At 46.0% G+C, this 25,780-nt stretch overlaps 1 protein-coding gene across 1 annotated transcript in view; it reads right to left on the bottom strand.

Annotated features, from left to right (window-relative positions):
- Nucleotides 1-5,664: 5,664 nt before the first annotated feature.
- Nucleotides 5,665-25,780, bottom strand: part of LOC115088035 (PQ-loop repeat-containing protein 3-like) — a 36,107-nt gene continuing 15,991 nt past the window's right edge. Inside the window, exons 4-6 of the mRNA XM_029595901.1 lie at nt 20,691-20,748; nt 10,597-10,717; nt 5,665-5,766 (exon numbers count right to left, since the gene is read on the bottom strand). Of these exons, the coding sequence (XP_029451761.1) occupies nt 5,675-5,766; nt 10,597-10,717; nt 20,691-20,748 (271 nt within the window). The 3' untranslated portion in view covers nt 5,665-5,674. The remainder of the gene's footprint in view (nt 5,767-10,596; nt 10,718-20,690; nt 20,749-25,780) is intronic.

Below are 25,780 nucleotides of genomic sequence, written 5' to 3'. Positions count from 1 at the left end.
TCCGCCTCTACAAGTCAAGGCTCATTCTACCAGAGCACAAGCGGCATCTTGGGCAGAATCCAGGATGCTGTCGCCTGCAGAAATCTGTAAAGCGGCGACGTGGTCCTCCCTCCATACCTTCTCCAGGTTCTACCGTGGATGTCCAGGCCAGGGAGGACTCATTTGCGAGGGCGGTCCTACATGGTCCTCAGGCAGCCTCCTGCCCAGGCTGGGAGTAAAGCTTTTGTACATCCCATTCGTTCTGAGTCCATCTGGCTACACGCCAGGAAATGTTGAGATTACTTACCTGATAATCTCCTTTTCCTTAGTGTAGACAGATGGACTCAGCATCCCCTCCAGCTGCCTGTGTACATGGGTTTCACACGATTCAAGGTAAGCCATGTCATGTGTTTACATAAGAGCGAACACTATACCAGGTGTCAACGCCTTCCGGTTGTGAATGCTGGCGGTCTCCAGCTACTATCAATCGGTCAGGGGAATCCTGTTTCACTTTTCACTGAGCGTCAGTACACATATCCATAACAGCTTTTGCAAGGAAGATTACTAAGTTGCTACGCTTCCTGTGGGGATATATATACCCCGTGCTGACGTCAGATCCGTCTCCAACTGCTAGCACGCGGATACTATCCATCCCATTCGTTCTGAGTCCATCTGTCTACACTAAGGAAAAGGAGATTATCAGGTAATCTCAACATTCTGGTGGAACGTTGTATGTTGGCTTCACAAATATGAGTTAGTGGCTGCAAGAAAAGACAATAGGAAATTACAAGTACTTAAATCAGGGGTAGGCAACTCTGACCTTCGAGCACTACAAACAGGTCAGGCTTTCAGAACATCCACAATGAATATGCATATTTGTATGCAATGGAGGCAGTGCATATTCATTGTGGATATCCTGAAAACCTGACCTATTTGTGGTAATTGAGCACAAGAGTTGTCTATCCCGGACTTAAGATATGGCAGTTAGTTGATGATTATGTTCAGTATAATTAAGATATATGTCTTTGTAAATGAAGTGATCCCCACCCATTCCAGAATTCCATCCTCTTATGGGCTACCACCTAGGATAAATCTGACCATTGGTGGACCTCCCAATTTGGGCCCTTATCAAAAAGAGCACACTATTCAGTGGACTCTGATAAGGAGGACCTAAGCTTCAGTAGGAGAGGTCTCCTGACAACAAATAAGATTACCGTATTTTCCAGCGTATAAGACGACTTTTTAACCCAAGAAAATCTTCTCAAAGTCGGGGGTCGTCTTATATGCCGGGTATCGTCTTATAGGCCCTAGGGCACACCTGCTCTCTTACCAGTTTCTCTCAATCACACACATGCTCTCAATCAAATGCATTCTCTCACTTACACAGGCTGGCTGTCTCTCTCTCTCTCACCCCCCCCCCCCCCCCCGAGCACAAATAGTAGCTGCAGCAGCTTCCTCCTCCAGCCCCCGCAGGCCAAGAAAGAAGAAACCCATCGGCCGCGGGAGGCTCGTGCTGCTGTCTCCTTTCCCGATTACCAGCTCCTTCGACTGCTCGGGGCCGTTCCTGCTATCGCCGCTGCAATTGTTTCATTCGGCACGGCTTTCTCCTTCCCGCGCACCGCACTGCCGTTGCCGCTGGGCTATCAGCACGTTCAAGCCCAGCGGGAACGGCAGCGTGCAAAAAAAAAAAAAGCTGTGGCATCCGCGGCTGCCCTTTTCTTCTTCCCGCCCCCCCCCTTTGAACCGGAACAGGAAGTGATGCGCGGGAAGAAAGAGCCGTGCCGCGTGAAAAAATTGCAGCGGCGACAGCAGGAACGGCCCCGAGCAGTCGAAGGAGCTGGTAATCGGGAAAGGAGACAGCAGCATGAGCCTCCCGCGGCCGATGGTTTCTTCTTTCTTGGCCTGTGGGAGCTGGAGGAGGAAGCTGCTGCAGCTACTATTTGTGCTCGGGGGAGTGGAAGTGGGAGAGAGAGGAGAAGCAGCCAGCCTGTGTGTAAGTGAGAGAATGCATTTGATTGAGAGCATGTGTGTGATTGAGAGAAACTGGTCAGCGAGCTCGTGTGTGAGAGACAATGAAAGTGACTGCTCAGAGAGATGACTGATGTGTATGTGAGTGTGAGAGAGAGAAAAAGGCATAGAAGTGAGAAATCTGGGTATGTGAGAGCATGGGAGTAAGAAGCCTGATTATGTGAGAGAGCATGGGAGCGGGAGGGCTGGCTGTGTGTGTTGTGTGTGCGCGTGCATGAGAGAGAGACTGGTTGATAAGGTGACGGTGTGTGTGAGAGAAAGAGACTGGTGTGTGTGAATGTGAGAGAAAGAATGTGATTCAGGGAATGAGAAGCCTGTGCACGTGGAGAGCGAGCATGGAAATGAGAGAGACTGGGTGTGTGTGTGAGACAGAGAAAGTGATTATGAGAGTGAGAAGCCCGTATATGTACGGTAAGCAGAACACGGGAGTGGGAAGCCTGTGTGTGTGTATGGCATGAGAGAAACTGTTCAGGAAGGTGTCTGGTGTGTGTGTCAAAGACTGTTTGGGAAATGATTGGTGTGTGAGAGACATGGGCCCTAAGGAAGAGGAAGAGGAATAGGAGAGCTGCTGGAGGGGGTAAGGAAAGGTGGCTTTTTAAGTTTATTTTTCTTGATTGACTGCCATTTTAATTATTTAATATTATGTGATGTGTCTGCTTTTTTGAAATATTTTATTGGTGTTTGGAGAATGTTTAATAGTTTTTATGAGTTTTTAATTGTTGGATGTTATTCTGTTCATAGCTGTTTTGAAACATTTATTCTGCTTATTAGTATAGTTTTACAATTATTTATGTGTGGGGATCTATAGCTGCTTGCTAGTTCTGTTTTCCTAATAAGAGGTATATTGGTTTTTAGGGCCTGATATATGGTATTTGTTGTGTTGCCTTTTCATAGATAGGGTTGCTCCTGTTTGAGTGTAAAATTATTTTTTTTCTTAAAAATATGTATAAAAAAGGGGGGTCGTCTTATACGCCCAGTCGTCTTTACGCCGGAAAATACGGTATATCCCCATAATAACAGAACCAGACGTCATTACATCTTGCTTCTTATGGTAATTTCAATGACCCTAGTCTTTCCAGAATCCCTTCCAGCTCAAGACCTGTCCCTGTACTATAAGGTTTAGTCCTTGATGATCTTACCCACCCTGACACCTTATTATTGCCCCTCCATTGTGCAGTCAAGGTCTGTTCAGGGAAGACAACAGCACCAAAGGGATTAGTACCTTACAAACCCAAGACATTTAGAAGAAGTCACAACACGGTAGGACACGTAAGAATTTAGGGAAAACTTTATTTAACAAAGGTGTTCATCTCTCCTTTTCATAAGACTGTAAACTAAGCTCTATTCTTGTAAGATAAGAATACAAAAAAAATAAAGCTTAACATGAGTATCTCTCACTCAAGCTGAATCAAGAATGTTTCAGTGGGATGTCTCCGTTGGCCAGTCGAAGTTCTCCCAGCACAGGTCCTGATGTTTGACAGGGTCCCTCTCTCGAGGGTACTCTGATCTCTGCATAGGGAATACTGCACTTTTCTCCTTTGCGAAGGTTCAGCTACTGATGTGAATTCAGCTCTGGTTGCAAAGATTCTGATTCTGCAACTATGCTAGTGAGTTTTTCTTAGGCCACAACACAGCGATCTTGCCAAAAAAGTATTAAGCAACGTTAGCACACCATTAGCTGTTGCTGTTTAACTAGGCAATGCCTGCTCGCTTCTGAAGAGGGAAGCACTCCAAGAGGTCCTTCCTGAAAAATGCCAAACCACAAGATTCACAGCTTCGTCACCCATTTCTGAAAGATCATAGGTAGCTCACTTCAGTTTTGCAAAGGTTGCGGTTTCCCATTGTCTAGCAAGTGCTTCTCACCGACAGGCTCTTTGGCCCACTGGTGAATTCCTGACTTTCAACATTTCATGGTTCAACTCACTTCTGCACCTTGCAGTGTCTACTTTTCTTTCCACCACTACTTCTTGCTTAAGCTGCACATGAGCATGTCTCACTGTTTTCTGTAAATTTGCTGTGCACAGGGATAGGAAACAATGGTTCATGCTTCACAGAGAAACAGCAAAGATTGCAAGAAGAAAAAAAAGTTTGGTTTAACAGACACTTAAAATTCTACATTCTAAACTACGAAGCCTTATGACAAATATAAGGAAAACCAACCACACAAATATCTTTAGTTTGCATAAGGCTTTATAAGCAAAGAAATCTTCTTTGCTTATAAAGAAGATATTTGTGTTTTGGCCCTTCTTCCCTGTAGTTCAGACATTATTTTTAGATAATTTGTGTATAAATATTCAATAATGAAATCTGAACTTAAAAAAAGCAGAAATCCAGCCTATATAAATTTTCCTATTTAGTGTCAGAATTTTATTGTAGACATATTCAGAAACAGAGTATGACAATAGATAAGTACTGTAAGGCCCATCAAATCTGCCCAAGTTACTTCCTTTTGCAGTGTCAAAGACTGAAGTTGAGCTGTGGCTTTCTCCCTCACTTCTGGTCAACTAAGGATCCTCTACTTATCCCAGGCTATCCTGAATTCTGTTATTCCTGAGTCTACCCCCTTTCAGGCTCGTATCAAAATCTAGAATTTCTTTCCACCGAAAAACAGCTACCTACCTCTGTCATAGGGCTTTTAGTGCAGACTTTCTTCACTAAATCCCCTTTCAGTCTTCCCCCTATGTCTACAAAACCCCCTTTCAGCTTCTCCACCTCCTGGTTATACGCAGCTCTTGGACACTGCCTAGCCAGTGAAAGGTGGGATAACATTGGAGAGCAGCAGAGTCACTGTGCCAGGTACCAATTCCAGGCAGATGGCAGACTCTGAGGTACCCATTCCACATGGAACCACCCACTGAATATCAACCATGGTTCCATCTTCTTAGTCTGCATATTTTTTGGTGGATGTTATCCTCCTCTTAAAATCTTGGCAAATTTAAACCCGATGCCATGACAATATTTGAAAACGGTGCGGCTTTCAGCACTATTTGTGACAGAAAAATAAAATATAGCCTTTAGCACACAACTTAAACAATAGTCAAAAAAGATGGTTTTCTTACCAAGCTCACATTGCAAATACTGATTCCAGAGTATTTCAATATTCATTTCAATGCTATGTCAAACTCAAAAATATTTTAATAAACAGGCTGCCAAAAACATTTTTTAAAACAGAATGAGGTCTAAACTCTAAAAGGCTGCAGACATATCAAAAGAAATCTTCGATTTACTTTCTAGTATTATCTACTAGAAATTAAAAACAAGTAATTTAATAATTACAAACATTAAAATTTGTATAGCAATAGTAAAAATAAACTTCCCTCACAATAGAAAACAATGAGCATCTGGAAAATCCCACAGGAGTGCTTGCCTTAAAAGAAGGCATTACCCTACCTGATCCTTCTTAACATGCTTTCATGCAATGAGAAAAATATTAACTATATCTATATTTAAGGAATTTCTTTAAGTGGCAAGCAGTAAAATGCAAGACACTGAAACATGGGTAATGTACTGTACATGGTCCAGTGGAAGTTATGTTGCTAGTTCATTGTCAGCTAACAGAGGCAAAATACAACAAATGTAAACAGCTCAATCAAGCTTCCAGTAAGTATACTAAGGTGGTATTCTTTGCCCAAAGCACAAGGTGTGTACTTGTTCTTGATAGGATCTGTTAATTCGTCTTCTTATCACTTTTCCTGTACAGCAGTACCGTCATGGTAACCCATACATTCAGAACCAGCATCACTATGAAACGGACAAGAACTGTAAGGGAAAAAAATATTTTAATTTCCTTAAATATTCAGCTACATTTGCCCTTACAGCTCTATGTCTAAAATTAGATGCATTAAAAATGGAATCAAATTTCAGAGATCACTAGAGAGTCACACCCAATATGTAAGACAAAACAATTGTTCTTCTGACTTTTCTTTGAATGTGCACTGGCCATTCTTGTGATTAGCACGTCACTGTCTGCAGATGTCTTATGCTCTACTGGTTAAAAACTATGTAATGGGAGCAGTTTGTACTGGGGGGGGGGTGTATTTTAACTATTTTATGATCTTCATGTACTCTGCCTTGAACCCTGGGGCTAGTGCAGGTTATAAATCTTTTAAACAAATAAATCCAATCCTGTGCTGAAAATGTAGAAGCATGAGATGTTAGATTCTTAAAATGAAATCAGGTTTTAAAATATTAAATGCATGTGTTATGTTATACATCCACTTAAATGAACTTATATACTAATTAAAGGGCTTGAAGGCATATTTTCAATTTATAAAGATCAACTGCTAAACATGTAAGTCATTTAATGTTTTTAAGATAATTATAAGAGCATTATTCAGAAAAACAGACACTCATATGGAGTCGGTATAAAAAAAACATGCATCAAGCCATATAAAATATTGCAAATCTTAGTTATCCAAAAAGTATTTCACACTAATCCGTATAGTGGATAATATAAAAAAAAAATGTATCATTCAGAAATGGGAAGCATAACTGCAGCATGTATCACAAGCAGGGACTTAAGCTTGACTCCCTCTTGTGTTTGCTTAATGTTACATAACATATTTACTGTGTAACCCACACCTCCCAGTACTGCAATAATTTCCTGGTCAGGAAAGGACACCAACAGAGGTCATTCTCCGGTGCCCTCTCAGGAGGGAGAGCCTGAGCAGGGGCGGATGCCGAGGGTTTGGTGTCAATGGGTTCCCCTCAGCCGCGAAGTGTTAATGCACCGGACACCGGTATGGAGGGGCCCCGACTTCTTGGGCCCAAAATGTTTCTCCATTTTATCAAAATGCGCCCAACGACCCTTAGGAGTCATCTGGTCGCAAAATGGCAACCCCGGACGTCATGTGATGCCCCCAGGCAAAGGATGCAGACCATGCAGATCAGTCAAAGACGTGATCTGCGGGCACCAGGGGCATCACCGGAAACCGGAGGCGGCCGAGCAGAGGGCGAGCAGTGCAGGGCGGACGCCAAAAAAAAATCGCCAGAACTGACCACAAAGAAGGTAAAAACTTAGGGGCGGATTTTAAAAGCCCTGCTCGCGTAAATCCGGGCGGATTTACGCGAGCAGGGCCTTGCGCGCCGGTGTACCTATGTTCCATAGGCCGCCGGCGCGCGCAGAGCCCCGGGACTCGTGTAAGTCCCGGGGTTTTTCGAGGGGGGCTATCGGGGCGGGCCGATCGGTAAGTCCCGGGGTTTTTCGAGGGGGGCGTATCGGGGGCGGGGCCGATCGGCGCTGCGTTTTGGGGGCGGGATGTGGCGTTTCGGGGGCGGGCCCGGGGGCGTGGTTTCGGCCCGGGGCGGTCTGGGGGCGTGGCCGTGCCCTCCGGAACCGCCCCCGGGTTGCGTCTCGGCGCGCTAGCAGCCCGCTGGCGCGCGGGGGATTTACTGGGGTGGGTTAGGTAGAGGAAGGGAGGGGAAGGTGAGGGGAGGGCGAAAGAGTATTCCCTCCGAGGCTGCTCCGATTTCGGGGAGGGCGAAAGAGAATTCCCTCCGAGACCGCTCCGATTTCGGAGCGGCCTCGGAGGGAATGGAGGTAGGCTGTGCGGCTCGGCGCGCGCCGGCTACACGAAATCGGCAGCCTTGTGCACGCCGATCCAGGATTTTAGCAGCTACGCGCGTATCTACTAAATCCAGCATACTTTTGTTGGTGCCTGATGCGCCAACAGAAGTATGCGAAGGCGCACTTCTTTAAAATCTACCCCTTACTGTGTCGCCCCACTGACCGGGGGGACCCCATGCAAGGTGGGGGGGGGGGAAAAAAAAAATGCAAGAAGAACACTTAAGAACTGTGAAGACAGAGCAGAGCTCTACCACCACGCAACTGCACCGCGTAAAGAAAGAGACTATCCGCATGGCTGTGCGGATAGTGCCATGCTGGGCATGCTCAGTGTGCCAGTCAAGGTTCTAGAAACTTTGACAGAAGTTTTCCGTGCCGGGCTCCATCTGATGATGTCACCCATATGCAAGGACTACCATCCTGCTTGTCCTAGGAGAAACAAAAGCTACAACTTTTGTAACAGATTATTTGCCTCTGGGCTTTTAGAAAACATTGCCAAAGTAATAAATGTGATATCTTGAATCCATAAACTGAGCATGTTCCCTTTATGGACAAAAGAAGGCTCCTGGAATGGCATTTGCCCATTGCTCCCATTACAAATCTTGCTGACCTTTAAAGGAAAATGAAAAATAAATTCACATCTTAAAACGAGAACAGGACAGTACAGTGCCAGCACAGCACCAAGGCTCTACACAAGAGGCAAATGGCATTTTTACTACATTTGCTGTGTTCTCTAAATACAGTCCTGTAAAGGTTTAAACTTAAACAACCTATAAGTTTTTATTTTAGTGAAATTTAGTTAAGTTATGGTCTGAGAAATAAAAGTTAAACCATTCAGCTCACTCTGTTACCTACTTAGCGAGTCTTTTGTGGTCATCAAGGTTGTTATATCCTTGCTGTGAACAGAGAAGACATAGTAATTGTTGCGCTGCAAAACAGTTTGTTAAAAACTGTGTTATTAGCAAAAAATGAAAATAAATTTGCTTAAATGAGTTATCCCAAAGGGAAAAAAAAAAACCACACACACAATCAATAAGAAACTCCCACCCTACACACTATTTGCATTCGGATTTTCAATGAGAAGTATTTTGGAGTTTAGGAAAGCTCCTTAGTCTTGGCCACTGTCATCATTACCAATCTAAGTAAACCGTTGTACTGCTCCCCCCCCCCTGGAACCTCAGCAGGGTTCACTCTGATCCATGTCATGTGTGACTACAGGATGAAATGTCGACAGACAGGTGCTGTGCTCACAATATTTATTTAGCTATTTTATATCCCGTTTTTTCCAAATAAAGATCACAACGTTTTACAACATAAAATACACATTACAGCATAGCAAATAATAAAATCACATAATATCATACTATAAATCAAATTAAGCATTGACTTAATGTAATCAAGGGGGATATGAATCTACCAGAATGTTCAGTTTTTTTTAACTATGGTACCGGGATAAAGGTTAGTGGTTTATAAGATATGCTGTAAATATTTCATTTTGGCATTGGTGAGTGCTGGGCTATTAGTTCTATTGTTGGTTTATTAATGTTTTTGACCTTATTGGGCTGGCTCTGAGTTCGAATAAATTTTAATGTAGTAAGTATTTACACGCTAATTTGAAGTTGAAATCCAGGAATACCCTTGCCACACCCAGACCCTTTTTTTGGAACTTTTCATTTGTGCGTACTTGGGCGGCTTATAAAATCCGCTTGGCCCGGTTCAGCCCAACATATGTGCCTATCTCCCAGCTTTGGTGCATATCGGGCTTTTAAAATACACTTTTAAATGCCTAATGAACTAAAAGGAGATAAGCACAGTAACCTGCAGCAGATGACAACAGTATATTACTGCTCCCATTAATGTGCCTCCAGTTCTGTCCCCGAGACCCCTCTATGGCCTTCCCATCCTACTTCCCCCAACTAACATTTGGCACCAAAAAAATCACGTACATGTCAGCTGGAGCCATTTTAGATTCCGGTGCCAGAGAGGAAAGAGGGTGTATTCCTCTCTCTTCTCACCCATCCATACTAATTTCATATCAGAAAGGCCAGGAGGAGGGGGAACGCCCAACAGTGTAACTGTTCCAACATGACCCAACATCTTGGAGTGCTTGGGGAGGAGAGGGAAGAGTAAAAACTAAGGGGCCTTCTACTTGCTGCTGGGGTGGGGGACTGGAGATCCCAAGAAGCACATGTTGATGTACATTTGATTGAAATGACATAGACAATGTCAGCATTATCTGTGTCACTTTCAAAACAAAATGATAGGAAAAACCCCCCATAAAAATTAATGGGTTTTTTTCTTCTATCATTTTAGTGCACACTATTTTGCAAATAGTGCAGACTATGCACCCTCAAGGTGTAGTTAAGATTTTTGCATTACCAGCACAGTTAACACAGATGCATTGCTTACCATGATTTGCGTGAGCCCATTTTAATATTAATGAGTTTTAATGCACGCAGCTCATTAACATTTGTATTGCATCTGTCCACAAAAACCCATTAAATTAATGTTAATGCTGCAGTGTGTTGAAGTGCACTATATAATGCCGCATTATTTAACCTTAAAACCCTTTTACATGTTGGCCCCAAAGTATTTAAACAATCCAGCCAGCCTCTGCTCAATTCAAACGCTGAAAGTGATTATAGTGTCTCAAAAAACGATTGTGAACTGTCTTAACAATGAGAATGCTACAATCCTCGTACATGGCATAGATCTTCTTCTGACTGCATGAGTCACTGATCTCACGTTACATGTGCAGCTCTGCTTAAATGGAACACCAAGCATCAGATGGCCAGGAACCTCCTGGCGCCTGACATACCCTATTTAAGGCAAAGCCTATAAAAATGGTACTATTCGAATAAGATTTGCACTCCCACCGAGTAAAGAATGAAGACAGATTCCCCCTGCCCCCCCCCCCCCCAAACACATACTTCTAGTGTCTGTGGGAACACTCTTTTCTGAAAATATAATACTACTCTGCTAATTATTTACAAATAGACAGTCACCTACATCTGGAGCTCACTTACTTGCACAGGTGAATGCCGCCAAGCCCCAGGTCAGGGCACTCACTTGTCCAGCGGTTTTTGTCTGCCACAGACTTTGAAGCTGAACCAATTTACTTGATGCACTGATAAAAGTACACAAGTTCTAAGGAAAACAACAACAAAAAAAAGGTAAATGTCAATTTGACAAAATGCTTGTATTCCTTTCTGTTATGTTTGCCAGCTCAAGGGCTGCCCCCGTAAGCTAGCTCACTCACCTGGCGCTGCCAGCCCCACCGACACCACGACCTGCCTAGTGGCCAGGATGCTACCGCTATCACCCTACCGGGGCCTTCCCTCTAGGCGTGTGCCAGCCTATTTAGGCCCCTTGGCGGAAACACTCTCCCCGACACACCCTGACGACATCACATGGCTGGGTATTTAAACTCTGGCTGTGCAACAACCAGGAACAGGTCAGCTACCATAGGCAGTGTTAGTTGTTGTGCTCCTGCCTGATCTTGCCTTCATCTCTCCAAACCTGCCTGATCCAGTCTTCCCTGCCCCTTTCCTCGATCTGACTGAGTGACCATAGCCTGGACCAGGACCATTCAAGCCTGGACACAGACCACTCTCACCTGCCGCCCACCCCTGACCTCAGCCTGAACAGCGATCAACCTTGTCTGCCACCTGCCTCCGACCCTAGCCACGATCAGGACTCTCCCCTCCCCCTCCCCGTTCTATGTGCAATATGACTATCACCTAAGTCCTGCTGGTCCCCAGAACCTGAGGGCTCGGCCTAAAGTAGGAGGGTTGGTCAAAGTGAAGCCCTAGACCAGTCTCGCACCAGCCCAATCTTGCCAGCTGTTGGGGAGGACCTTCCCTGTAGGTTGAGTCAACCTCCCCACAGCACAAGGGTCCACAATCCTTACACTTTGAAGCTAAGCATTCTCTGTTTTCAACTTGCCAAAATTAAACAAGGAAAAATGGATGATGGGAGCAACAAATACGCACTAACAAATGGTTAGACTCTGAAGGAATATGACAAAACCAAGAATCAGCTCAGTTTCCAAATTGTTGTGGATAATCTGGTACAAGGGTATATATGTCCTTCCTAAATAAAAAAGCAATACCTTCTATTTGCTACAGATCTGAAAGAAGGAACAGGAGTGTCGCCTTGTTCCTTCATCCAGATTTCAGGTTTGCTCAGATTCATTTTTACAAGCCTAAGAAACAAATGAGAAATTACGACTTACCTAATAATTTCCTTTATTTTAGGGCACTTTTATCAGTGCATCATAATCCAGACAAGTGGATTATTCAGATGGAGACAGAGTAAACTGACATCACATTATATATACCCCTGCAGTTACATCAGCCTGCCAGTATTCTCTTCAAAAGCATCTGTGGACAGACTAGCAAAAAACTTGATTAAACAGATAACCATTGCAATACTCAGCTACAGGCCACATTGAGCTCAGATAAGAATGTCTAGGGACTGGAGTAACAACACTCATCAGTAAGCCCAGTAACATGTATATACACAGGAGGATCATTATGCAATCATTTGGCAGCCAAAGGAGGGAAGCTGGATTCATCTGACTGTCCTAAAGAAAAGGAAACTATCAGGTAAGTAGTAATTTCTCATTTCTTGGCGTCCGGTCAGATGAATCCAGAACTAGTGGGATGTACCCAAGCTACTCCCAAATAGGGCAGGAGGTTGCCCACGGTCTATTCAAAACCACACGTGCAAAGGCTGCGTCCTCCTGGGCTTGCACATCCAGATGATGATACCTGGAAAGGTGTGTAAGGAGGACCACGTTGCAGCTCGGCAAATGTCAACCGGAAACTACAATCTAACTTCTGCCCATCACACTGCCTGAGCTCGAGTGGAATGGGCCCAAACCAGACTAGGTAACGGCTTCCCAGCATCCACGTATGCGGTCGTGACTACCTCCTAAATCCAGCGAGCTATTGTAGCCCGCGAGACTGGCTCCCCCTGTCTAATACTGCTATGGAGGGCAACAGGCGATCCAACCTATGCGAAGGACCAGTGACCTCCAGATACCTGACAATATGCTACTTGACATCCAAGGCCGCAACAGATGAGACTCTTCTACAACTCTCTCCCTGACCAGAGTCCACTTTTGGTAAAAAGAAACTGCTCCTAGTAAGACAAGGTCTGCTGCAGCTCAGAAACGCTATGCACAGAAAAATTTACCACAAGGAACATTGTTGTCAAAGTCAGAAACCGCAAGGACAGAGTACACAGCAGTCGAAATGTAGGGCCTACCAAAAAAGTCCAAAACCAAATTGAGACTCCATAGCGGCACCGGAAACACAAAGGATGATGAAGATGTTCCACCCCTTTCAGAAAACAGACCACATCAGAATAAATTGACAAGGATCCACCATTGACCGGACCACTGAAACAGGTGAGAGCAGTTACTTGTACCCTTAGGGGTAGATTTTCAGACGAGCGCGAACGCCTACTTTTGTTTGCGCTCCAGGCGCAAACAAAAGTACGCTGGATTTTAGTAGATACGCGCGTAGTCGCGCGTATCGGCTAAAATCCTGGATCGGCGCGCGCAAGGCTATCGATTTCGTATAGCCTGCGCGCGCCGAGCCGCGCAGCCTACCCCCGTTCCCCCTAGGCCGCTCCGAAATCGGAGCGGCCTAGAAGGGAACTTTCCTTTGCCCTCCCCTCACCTTCCCCTCCCTTCCCCTACCTAACCCACCCGCCCGCCTGTCTACACCCCCCCCTTACCTTTGTCGGGGGATTTACGCCTCCCGGAGGAAGACGTAAATCCCCGCGCGCCAGCGGGCCTGCTGCGCGCCGGGCCGCGACCTGGGGCGGGTACGGAGGGCGCGCCACGCCCCCGGGCCGTAGCCACGCCCCGTACCCGCCCCCAAAACGCTGCCGACACGCCCCCGAACGCCGCGACGACCGGGCCCCGCCCCCCGACACCGCCCCCGACACGCCCCCCCTCCGAAACCCCGGGACTTACGCGAGTCCCGGCTCTGCGCGCGCCGGGAGGCCTATGTAAAATAGCTTCCCGGCGCGCAGGGCCCTGCTCGCGTAAATCCGCCTGGTTTTGGGCGGATTTACGCGAGCAGGGCTCTGAAAATCCGCCCCTTAAGGAATAAAGGGCCAAACCTTTATTCAAGCCATCCTGCATAAATTCCAAAATGAACGTATCTTGACCGAACAAGGAAGAGTACCGCGATTCTCACACCAGGCCTTAAACATTCTCCAAATCGCACATAGGCAAAGGAAATGGAAACTTTATAGCTCTTAGCAAAGCAGAGCTCACTGCGCAGATATCCATGTTTCAGCAAGTGAGCCCTGTCCAAGGGCTATACCATTAGACAAAATATAGTTGGATCTTCATGAAGGACAGAACCCTGCTGCAACAGGTTCCTGTGTGCCAGAAGTCGAAGAAGCGAATCCACCAGGAGCCTTCACAGATCTGCATGCCACAGTCTCCTGGGCCAATCCAGAGCAATCAAGAGCACCATCCCTCTGTGGCATTCGATCTTTCGAATTAATCTGCCCAACATGAGCCATGGAGGAAAGGCATACAGCAACTTGTCTTCCGGCCACTCCTGCACTAGGGCATTGATCCCCAAATACCTCAGATCTCTTCTGTGGCTGAAGAATTGCAAAACTTACGCAATGCACAAAGTCGCCAACATGTCCAGGAATGGAAGTCCCCAGTGATCCCAAATCAGCTGAAACGCCTCATCTGACAATGCCCACTGTCCTGAGTTCAGACTCTCCCTGCTGAGAAAATCTGCTCTGACATTGTCTTAGCCTGCAATGTGCTATCATCTGCAGATGCACTTCTGCCCATTCCATAAGATTGTCTATTTCCTGCGACACTTTCTGGCTCTTGGTACCTTCCTGTCACAGTCGTTGCATTGTCTGACATTATGCGGACCGAGCAACCCTGCAGCCTGTCACCAAACTGCAAACATGCTAACCGGACCGCCCTGGCCTCCAGGCAACTGATGTTCCAGAGAGACTCTCTGCACTCCAGTGCCGTCAGCTCCTGACAGTGAGCTCCCCAACCAAGGAGACTCGTATCCGTTGTCAGGACTAGCCAGTCCGGAGGGGATAGTGAAGCTCCCTTCCATAGATGATCCGCCTGCAGCCACCACTGCAGTTGGGAGAAGACCAGCAGGTGGAGCCGAATTGAATAGTCCCAAGATTGCAGATTTCACCGAGACAGCAGGTAGTGCTGAAGAGGACACATATGCACTCTCACCACAACACCACTTCCAGGTCGCCGCCATTAAGCCAAGGATCTGCAGGTAAAACCATACGGTCAGGGGAAAATATTCAACAACAGACCAAGTTGAGCTAGCAACTTCTGAATTCAAGCTTTCGGCAAGAACACCTTGGCCTGCTTCATGTCGAACTTAATCCCCAGGTATTCCAGCAACTGAGTAAGCTCACCCAGCCAAGCTCCCGCAACAGGGAAATCACCTGTGCATCACCAGTCAGCTCTCTCTCCAGTGACTTGGCACGAATCAACCAGTCATCCCAATGGGTGTACTAGGAGTCCATCCTTTCTCAACTGTGCCACAACTACCACCATTACCTTGGAACAGGTTTTGGGAGCAGTGGCGTTCCAGAACTGCGAACCGCAGGAAGCGTTGATGTTCAAGTTGGATGGGAATGTGGAGATACTTCTGTGGATCTGTCAGAGGCGTAAGAAATTCCCTCAACTGCACGGCTATTATCACAGAGCGCAATGTCTTCAAGCAAAAATGCTTCACTTGCAGATGACTGATGCCTTTGAGGTCCAGGATGGTCCTCTTTGGCACAATGAAATAATGGAGAATCACCCTGTGGGAATCACAGTCCTCATACTGAGGAGCTTTGCCAATGCAGTTTCCACTTACTGTTTTTTTTTTTTTTTTTTTTTTTTGTGGTGAGTGGCAGGAAGACCATGAACACTCCCAGAAACACTGCGAAAACCCAGCGCATATTCCTCTCATATCACTTCCAAGACACTCTGATCCGATGTAATTTCGCCCACCTCTGATAAAAGAGACAGAGGTGCCCCCTATCTTCTGTGACCCGGAGCTGGGTTGGTAAACCTTCATTGGGAGGCTCGGGAGTTCCACTACCTGAGACTATACCTCTTCTGGGTTGTCGGGGACGAAAGGACTGAGACCCACCGAAAGGTCGAGTCCTCTGAAGGACGCTCCTCTACAGGGTCACAAATGCTTGGATCCTCTAGCACAGGGGTCCCCAACCACCGATCCGCGGACCAGGACCGGGCCCGTTGGGGGTTTTTTGCTGGTCTGCGGCACCGCCTCAGACCAGCACTAAACTACTGCTGTGCTGTGGTGCCGGATACACACAGCAAGAAGATTAGCAGGGCTGTGGTGGAGCTCACGTCACCACGGCCCGAAGAAAAAGGTCGCATCTAAACGAGCAGATGCTCCTCCTCCTTCCTGCCCGTGCGGCCCCGGAAGAAAAATGTTGCCAGAGCTGCGCGGGCAGGAAGGAGGAGGAGCATCAGCCGCGTGCAGAAGAGGAGCGCGGGCCCGAGAAGACCAGGGCCGCTGCAGAGCCCATTCTGTGGCGACCCGTAAAGAAGAGGCCCAGAGGCTGAGGGCCTGTAGAGTGTGTGTGCGTGTATGAGATGAGTTGAGAGATTGTGTGTGACAGTGAGTTGAGAAACTGTGTGTGGGAGTGAAGACCTGAATGTTTGCAGAGAAAAAGCATGTGAGAGCCTCTGTGTGTGTGAGAGACAGCATGTGACAGTGAGAGCCTGTTTGAGCAAGACAGCATGTGGGAGTGAGAAGAGAGCCTGTGTGTGTGAGAGTCAGACAGCATGTGCCAGTGAGAGACTGTGTGTATGAATGATTGTATGAGAGAGAGCATGTGAGAGTGAGAGCCTGTATGTGTGTGTGTGAGAGAGAGAGAAAGCATGTGAGAATGAGAACCTGACTGTGTTTGAGGGAAGAAGACAGATGGAGAGAAAAGAAATAGAAAAAAAGACAATATAAAAGGAATTGGCAAAAAAAATAAGAAAGGGAAGGTGGAAAAAAAAGCCTGTGACCAACCGATTAGAAAACTAAGATCAGACAGCAAATGTAAAAAAAAAAAATTACTTTTTACTGATTGACACATGTAATCTTTGGGAATGTGCAAGAGTAGCACTTTCTCTATGCGGAACTCACAATGTACGAGATCAGCATGGAGGAACTGGAAGCCCACGGGGCCTGCACAGAGGCGGCAGCAGAATGGGCTTCAGTGCCAATAGCAGCAATCAGCACCTCCCCAATAGCCACACGGCAGCAGACAGTGGCAGCAGAGGATGAGAGAGGCTCTGAGGTTGCTGGCAAAAGAAAGAGGGGTCTCTGCCTTTAGTGTGTGCATGTGTATGAATGGGAGTCTGCCTGGGGGTGTGTCTGTGTATGAGAATGAATGGGTGTCTTCCTGGGGTTTGCTCACAGCCAGGGGAGGTCATGAGGGAAGGCATCAGATGGAGGAGAGCGGTGTGAAGTTTGGAAAACAAGGGAAACAAGCCTGGTGCTCCCACTCATTCTGAACCTATGGTGAGTTGAGTCACATTCACATTATAAATGTCATAATTAAATGATAAGTGTGCACTAAATCCAACCCCCTCCATAACCCCGCCCCATATGATCAAAGCCCCGCCGGGCCATGGAAAAATGGTCTTGCTTGAAACCGGTCCCTGGTGCAAAAAAGGTTGGGACCACTGCTCTAGCACACCCTCTCATGTGAAGGGAATGCTGCACCTGCTTCTTATCCTCCAGCAAACAAGGAACCAAGATTCGCCCCACTTACTGGCCAGTTTTCTCTCCACTCACAACCAAACAAAATAGAGCTGTATGGGGCAATTTGATGAGGTTAGCCTTGGAGGTCGCATCAGCCGACCAATTTCTCAACCATAACTGATGCCTGGCCGCTACTATGGAAGCCACCCCCTCTGGCTGAAGTGTGGTCCAATCACAGCCTGCTTCCACCAAAAGGCTACAGTTGGTTGCACTGCCCTGGAGTTTACCCCAGAGTCATCAACCTCCAAAGAGTGAAGCAACAAGAGCGGCCATCAGGGAACAACAAGAAGGATCTGCAAGGTAACTGTCACTGCTTCAAATGCTCGTTTAAGGATAGTCTCAATCTTCTTAGCATAGGCATTCTTCAGGCCGCTTCTTCCTTCCATAGGAAGGGTAATCTGCTTGGAGACTGCACACACGAGTGCATTTTCATCTTGGGAAAAATATAAGTGCTCTCTTACTACTGGATCCAGAGGGTACAAGCTTTCCAAAACCCAAGCCCCTTTGAAAATAGCCACTGGGGCGCCCCACTCAACATGAATTAGTTCTTGAATGGCCTCCATCACAGGGAAAAAACAAGAGGCTTTATGCAAGGAAACAAAAAACTGAATTTCTCTTGGCTTAGACACTGAATCTGCCGCAGGAACTCCAAGCATTTTTTAGGTCTGGGAAATAAGAGCTGGCAATTCAACTCTATGAAAGAACCATACCATAGTTCCATATGGTTCTAATCCAGGGGATTTTCACCATCCTCAAGAGAGGCAGGATCGGCGTCATCATCCGTGCCATCTGGATCTCCATCCAGAGACCTGCTGCCACTCCAGAGTTTTACGGCACCCAACAAAGAATCCAGGCAGGTTTTCCCCTGTGCCTCTGCTCTAGGAGCATGGGACTGGGCCGAGGACTGCGCCTGAAGAAAGGACTGCAACCCCATGAAAAAGTAGAAGCAACCAGACCGGGAGGGTCCTGAGGTATAAATCACTGAGCTACCTTCCCCTGCTGAGGTACCAGTTAGGGGATTCCAAAATCAGGCGCTCCCACCTGAATCGTCTTTACGCAGATCCACAGTCAGCTGGGAAGAACCAGGCTTTGTGAAATCAGAGGAAGACAATTCACGTTGAGCCTCCAAACATGCTGGCACAAATTAGCGTGCACTCCTGTCTGAAATGTACGTATATAAACAAGCAGTGCAAAGAGAAAGAACTTAGGCTTCTTAGGCACAGGCGCCATGATAGCCAAAGCAACGCTGAGTGGCGGCCGGAGGCGTGTGTCTGTTTTTGTTTTGTTTTTTTTAGACAGGCGCTCAACTAGGCGCCTAGAAATTATGCATCCAACACATAGGCGCACACACCTAGGTGGCAAAAATTAACACATGAAAAACTTAAGTGTATAAGTAGTACTGCGCGCTTAGTAAGTGTGCAGCCACTACACGTCGCTTAACGTGGGCGCACAGACTACAAGGCCCCATTGTGCACCCAAAAACTGGGTGCACAACCTGGTCGCACAGCAAAACGCACATGTTGGACTGACAATCCTGAGGAGGGCAGCCGTACACAAAAAGCCATTGTGGCCTACCACACTGCGTGCAGCGAAAGCCTTGGAGTGGAACCAACTTAAGAAGGCTGCTCAACCTGTCAGGCTGCCCACATCCTTCGACCTCCCACGAAGCGGAACAAATGTCAGACCAGCGCACTGAGACCGGGGAGGAGAAAACCCTGTTCAACAAAAAACCTCCTGTTAAGTCTCTGTATTTTTTTTTTTTTAATTTACAGGAGCTCAGCTGTACCTGGCTGAGCACAGAGACTGTCTCCGGCTGTGGGGGGGAGAGGGCATGTACTGTCACTGCCAACTCTGCTTCCTGACCCGCTGCCTGCTGCTCAAGCAACTAACTCCACACTGGCAAAACCAACTACTGGACCAAGGCACGCATCTGAGGGATCACAGAAATCACCTCAGGAATTCTCAACTAGGGGAGGGACCATTTGGTTTTACCGCAGGAAAGCAAGGCAAATTTTATCCTTAATTCTCCTTTATTTTAAAATGAAGCAATCCCCAGTGGGGAGATGCACATCTACCATCTGGTGGGAAACGGAGATTACAGGCAGGTTGATGTAACTGCAGGGGTGTATAACCTGTGACATCAGTTTGCTCCATCACCATCTGCTAGTAGGAATGCATAACCTACTTGTTCGGATTCATCTGACTGGATACTAAGAAACTTCGGTTAATGAATTACAGGACATGGAATGCAAAAGAAGACAGAGTATCTGGCACCTGACACTGCAGCCCCTTGAGCCCCTGGCAAGAGACTGATCCATGTGCCATGTAGAGCCACAAGATGAATCCCAGAGGAGAGATAAGAGGGAATGGAAGATAATGAAGCTAGTTGCCACTGTTTGTTCTATTTTCAGTTAATTGCAGCTGTTTTTAATTTTCTATTATTTTAAACCAGACTATAAGGGGTGGAGGAGATGTAGGATCTTAAGTCATTTCAAAAGCTTACAACTTTAAATATTCAGTAGCTATTCAAAAGGTATCATTTCTATCTAATTACTTTGTTGGTTTTCTTTAACTTTAAACATGATTGCTGATGATATTAGCTGAAAATATATATCTACTTTGCATTTTTTGGAAATATTTCTGTTGAACTATACATATATTGTAGTAGTAATGTCTAGAGAAAAACGTGCATATCAAATCAATCCATGTTTTGGTGAGAAAAGCCAGAGATGAGGTTACCTGCTTAGGTACTAACAATAGGGAACTATTACTAATATAAATGCGTGATGGAAAACAAGTTAGGGTGATACAATATTCAAATAGAAATAGCTGGCTTGGAAGGAATTTTGAGTCATCTACAATGCTTTCCATGAAAACTTAATGGTTTATGGGATTGTGAGCTCTTCACTAAAAACAAAATTATAGTAGTGCCCATACAAAGAGTGAACCAAAAGCCAAAACGTAAGAGTCTGGCTATTGCCCAGCTTCCAGGGTAGAAGGTCAGGATATAAGAGCATGACTTGACTACTTTCCTACAAATGGAAATTCAAGACATGTGTTTTTAAGTACAGTATTGCAGTAATTAACAGACCAATTTCATTCATTTACCATTTTCCTTTATTTCACAGTCTTGCATGAAAATAAGTAGATATTCTGCATGATCTTCCATACTAAAAATATATGAATCTATTTGATAATTCTAAATTATTCCCGTATTTTGTGGAAAGAAAAGCTTGCTCTAGCTTTTTTTTTTAATAGAATAATTTGTACAACAAATCATACTTTTCTAGGTTCTCACCTTCAAATTAAAATACCATACTTACCATAGCCAGATCCAATATCCGGCTTTGAAGACCTATAATATGCCATCCTGCAATAAATCTTAGCTGCAGTTAAGGTACAAACTAGTAAGGCGTGTATGCAAAGTAGAGCTTCAGTAGCTGTACAGGTCTTGGGGAGAATGTAGTGGTTGTATATGAATTCTTACAACAGAGGCTTTCAGAAGAATAGCAGTAGAAAATTGGATGAGCAAAAACTAACAATCTACAAAGCGCACTTCGCCGCCAACAAAATCTGTGTCAATACATGGTCAGTCCATTTCAGCATCCCGTCAACAGACGCTGAGAAAAAACTAGTGGGTCTTTCTCTCAACTCCCAATAATTTATAATTTGGGGACAGGTCCACCAAACATGTCCCATTGATCCTTGGTGTCCACATTCTCTCCAAACAGTCCAGTCATGGTTAGAAATAAGGTCTTCAATCTGACTGGGGTATAATACCATTTAAAGTAAATTTTATATGAAATTTCAACTAAAGAAACAATTGAAGACTGCGTTCTTGCCATCTTATACTCCCCCCAATTGTCCTCATACATAGTGTATCTTAGGTCCGCTACCCAATCTTTTTCATGTTTAAGCATATTGCTTGGGTTCCCATACAGTATCTTATGAACAATATTTGTAATAAAACCTTTCATAGGTAAACCTTTAATACAATTCTGATCAGATAAAAGCAAGTTTGCTTACCGTAAACGGTGTTTCCGTAGATAGCAGGATGAATTAGCCATGTGTCATGGGGAACTGTCCATCAGGGCCCAGGAGGCGGAGCTTTGTAGTAGAAACAGAGCTTTGTTCTGTACGGCTGCGCGTGCCTTCCCGCGCAGAAAAAACACAGTCTCTCCTCAGTCTGTGATGTAGCAGATGGTTAAGAACTCGTTTGACTATCCAGGGAGGTGGGTGGGTCAGCATGGCTAATTCATCCTGCTATCTACGGAAACACCGTTTACGGTAAGCAAACTTGCTTTTCCCCCGTTGATAGCAGGGCTGAGTTAGCCATGCTGTCATGGGAGTCCTAAGCTCCCGATCACGCAGTTACAGCACTTCGTACGCAGACTCTTTGTCCTCTTCCTCTTTTTTTTTTTTTTGCGTGATCCAAAGCGTGGATAGTCAGTTGTAGATCAGGAAGATATTGTCTATAAAAACCACCTTCCCTAGGTTGGCGTCATTCGACGTCTGTTGGTCTAGGCGGTAGTGTGACGTGAACGTATGTAATGAAGACCACGTCGCCGCCTTGCATATGTCTATTGGTGGTACTTGCAAAAGATGAGCCAGTGAGGTGGACATTGCTCTCATTTGGGGTGCCTTCGGGTGAGAAGGTAAGCTTAGTTTCTCTTGTGGTAACAAAACTGAATGTGACTTGTGAGTTTCCCAGATGTATTGCCCGCTTCAAATAAGTGCTTTATTTCAATTGTTTTCCGAGTTGCCATGAATGTATATTATGCTCGTCCTCCGTTTCAGATTGTAAGCGCAGTATTAGATGCATCTATAGTTTAAATCAAGATTTGTAAAGCATCTGAGCGTAGCGATTGTTTCATGCTGCCATCCAGGAAGATGAAGTCACTTCCTCCCGAAACCTCATTTTTATTTTTCTCCCAGCAGAGGACACCATGAGCTGCCTATGTTTCAATTTCCACAACCCCTGGCCACTCTTTCTAGCACAAGAGAACTAGAAAGTTCATTTGCAAACTTGTTCCAGCAAAGGACAACGTGAGCTATCTAGTTTTGATTTTTCACAGCCTCCACACTTCTAGCAGCAGAGGACCAGAAAACTCATCTGCATATTTCTTCCAGTAGCCATAACAGAGGTCTCTAGAGCAGTGATTCTCAACCAGTGTTGCGACCGTCGCTGCCCGACGTCTCCACTCCGCCCACCTTACTGCATTGGCGGACTCCCTCCGGGGGTTGATGGAAGGCTGGCTGCCGCGGCGTTCTTTCGGCTGTCCTCGTCCGGCGTCCCCCTGGACAGCAATCCACCATGTTGAACTGATGTCTAGGGGCGGGCGCACGCTCAGCGCGGCCCCACCTCAAGTACCAGAAGTGGTGCGAACTTCAGGGGCATCCCCCTGAGATGACGTCATCCGCTTCAGAAATTTAAAGGTCTCTGAATTGCTAACAACTCGAGTTAGCAAGGATAAGGATTCGTTCTATCTACGCTACTCTGCCTCCTCGGACTTACCAGGGGTACCCGCTCCTCGGGGGCCTCAGTCTCTCTCTTACTTTGTAGATTGCAGTCTGGAACCGGTATTCGTTCCTCGAGGGCTCTCGTTCCCGGACTTCTTCGGAATTCACTTCTGCCTGGAAGTCATTGCTGCCTACTACATCTGTGAGTTACCATCGCTCTCTCAGAGCTTTCCCTGGAACCAGGTACTTGCTCCTCGAGGGCCTAATTCATTCCAGCTCCTGGGCTCTATGAGACATTGTGTGAGTGTTACCATCAGGTTCTGTTCCATGAACTCTGCATACCCTGCCTACTCACTATATTTCAGTTTCTCTACAGCTCAGCCTCCAGGGATCGCTGTTCCAGTATCTGAGGGGACTACAGCCCAGTCGGTCATTCCAACTCACTACTTGCCACCTCTGGTGGTTCAGTAATACTGTCTAATAAAAGAACTAGTGTGTGTCTGTCTCCTAACTCTGAGCCTGACCGGTGGTCCCTCTTGGGATCTTCCCCTGGGGGCGTGGTCATCTGCCACCGGTCCAAGGATCCATCCACAACTCTCCTAAATAATAACAACCGGCAGGTGTGTCACGGCTCACAGTGTCCCACTGCCCCAGTTGTGCTTCCCCGTTCCCTGCCCCCGTAGGCCAATGGCAAGCTTCTTCCATTTTTCCAGCCCCCGCGCAGGCCAATCAGAAGCCTCCTCCTTTTTTACCTGCCAGTGGAGTAGAAAAAAAGGGAGGAAGCTTCTGGCCAGTGAGACAGGAAGAAGGGTCATAGCATAGGGTGGGGGGGTTGGGAGGGGTGGCAGTGTGGAAGAGAGCCCACCACAGGAGCTCATCCCAGTGGCGTGAAGAGGAAGCCGACCCGATGAAGCAAGGTGCCATGGGAGCTCTTCCCCATCGTGGCGAAGAGGAAGTCTGACCCTGGCCAAGCAAGACCACCAGGGGAGCCCATCCCTGAGGTGGCGAAAAAGAAGTCCCACTGGAGTAAAGCCGCAGTGGAACTGGAGCCCATCTCTGCAGCGAAGGAAGAAGAGGTTTGGCGGTGATGCCCGGTGCATGCATGTGAGAATGGGAGTGTGGGTGTGAATAGGAGCCTGGGTGAGGGCTGGGAGTGGGTGTGGGTGTGAGTGGATGCGAGAGTATGTGTGTGTGATTTTGAGCTTGTATATAAGAGAGCATGTGTGTGATTGAGAGAGAGACTGGTCAGGGAGCTGACTGGTGTGTGCGTGAGAGACCAAGACTGGTCATGGAGTCTAAGTTGGGTTATGTGGGTGTGAGTGAGTGACTGGCCCTAAGAAGAGGATCATGAGGACAGAACTTCAGCAGGCGCTGCTGCTTCTGGTGTGTGCTTTGGCCTGCAAGAGAAAGGAGTAGGAGAGTTGCTGGAGATGGTAAGTAAAGGTGTCTTTTTAAGTTTATTTTTCTTGATTGACTGCCTTTTTAATTATTGGGTATTATGCAATCTGTCTGTTTTGAAATATGTAATTGGTATTTGGACAATTTTTAAATAATTTTTATGAGTTTTTAATTGTTGGATGTTATTCTGTTCATCAGCTGTTTTGAAACATTTATTAGTATAGTTTTACAATTATTTCTGCATGGGGCTCTATAGCAGCTTGGCTTATTCTGTTTTCCTAGAAGGAAGTATATTGGTGTTTAGGGCCTGGTTTAATATTTGTAGTGTTACCTTTTCATAGATAGGGTTGTTACTGTTGGAGTGTGTTCCATAATGCAGGTGTAACTTTGTGCAGATTAGTTTGTGTGCATTATTGCAGATCCTGGGACTATGTTAGGTGCTATTTTTGTTTCTATTTCTCCAGGTTTGCACTGCATGCAGCATGGCTTTTTTGGTTTTCCATTCTAGTTTCTGTCTCCAAACTTATAATTTGTGGTATTTCTGTCCTTAGTGAAGGTCTGCTTTGTGTGTGACCGAGGTGAGATATTTTACTAGCATGTAGGCATTTGTATCAATCTTATTTGTTGTGTTTTCTCAATAGGATATGCATTAGTGGTAAATTACTGTCTTTTCATAAGGAAGGCTATTGTACCTGGTAGTAAAGGGAGTTTGTTTTGCTTTTACTGAGATGGCACTAGAACATCTTTTTTGTATGGTGAGTTGTATGGGTACTGACCTAGTTCTGTTCTGACCCATTGTCTGGGGTCAAGGGGATTCCCGTGGATGTAGAGTGTATGTTTACATATAGCCCCATGACGGTCACATGTTCAGTGTGTCACGCATGTAAGAACCATCTGTCAGGTGTGTCCCGGCCAAAAAAAAGATTGAGAACCACTGCTCTAGAGGACACCATGAGCAATCCAGGCTTCAGCTCCCATAGCCCAGCTTCTACATCTCCCTTCTTTCCAGCAGCACAGAATCAGAAGGCATGTGCCAAAATACCATTTCCTTTAAATTTCAATACAAAACAATAGGAAATTAGTTCAAAATAAGGGTCAATAAGGTGTGTAATTGGGTAGTTATACGTAGAGTAAGTGTAGTCTCTGAAGGATCACTGACAAATATAAAATAAACCAACAGGTTAAAAAGTACTTTAGATTAGTTTGAATATCCCTATCCCCTTAGAAATTTGAAATCACTAACAATTGAATAAAATTAAGATGCAGACAGTGAGAGAGGAGCTATTCAGACCTTTGCACTGAGTGCCACATATATGACTGTTGGGTCAAGGTTATATGTGTGCGCTCTGTGAAAAGAGCTCCAAACCCTCAGAGAATAAGTCTGATATATGGAGGCTAGAGTGGCTGGGTTCAGGCTGATCAGAAGCAGGCTGCAGGGCCGATGCAAGAGTATTTGGTACCGTAGGCAAAGCTTTGGTCATGCACCCCCTCCCCCAATTTAGCTATAAGCAACAACTACAGCATAGCGCTCCCTTCTACTGGGGGGAAGCGGCTC

This window comes from Rhinatrema bivittatum, chromosome 3, assembly GCF_901001135.1.
Source record: "Rhinatrema bivittatum chromosome 3, aRhiBiv1.1, whole genome shotgun sequence".
Taxonomy (NCBI): domain Eukaryota; kingdom Metazoa; phylum Chordata; class Amphibia; order Gymnophiona; family Rhinatrematidae; genus Rhinatrema; species Rhinatrema bivittatum.
This window is presented reverse-complemented; position numbering and strand designations above follow the sequence as displayed.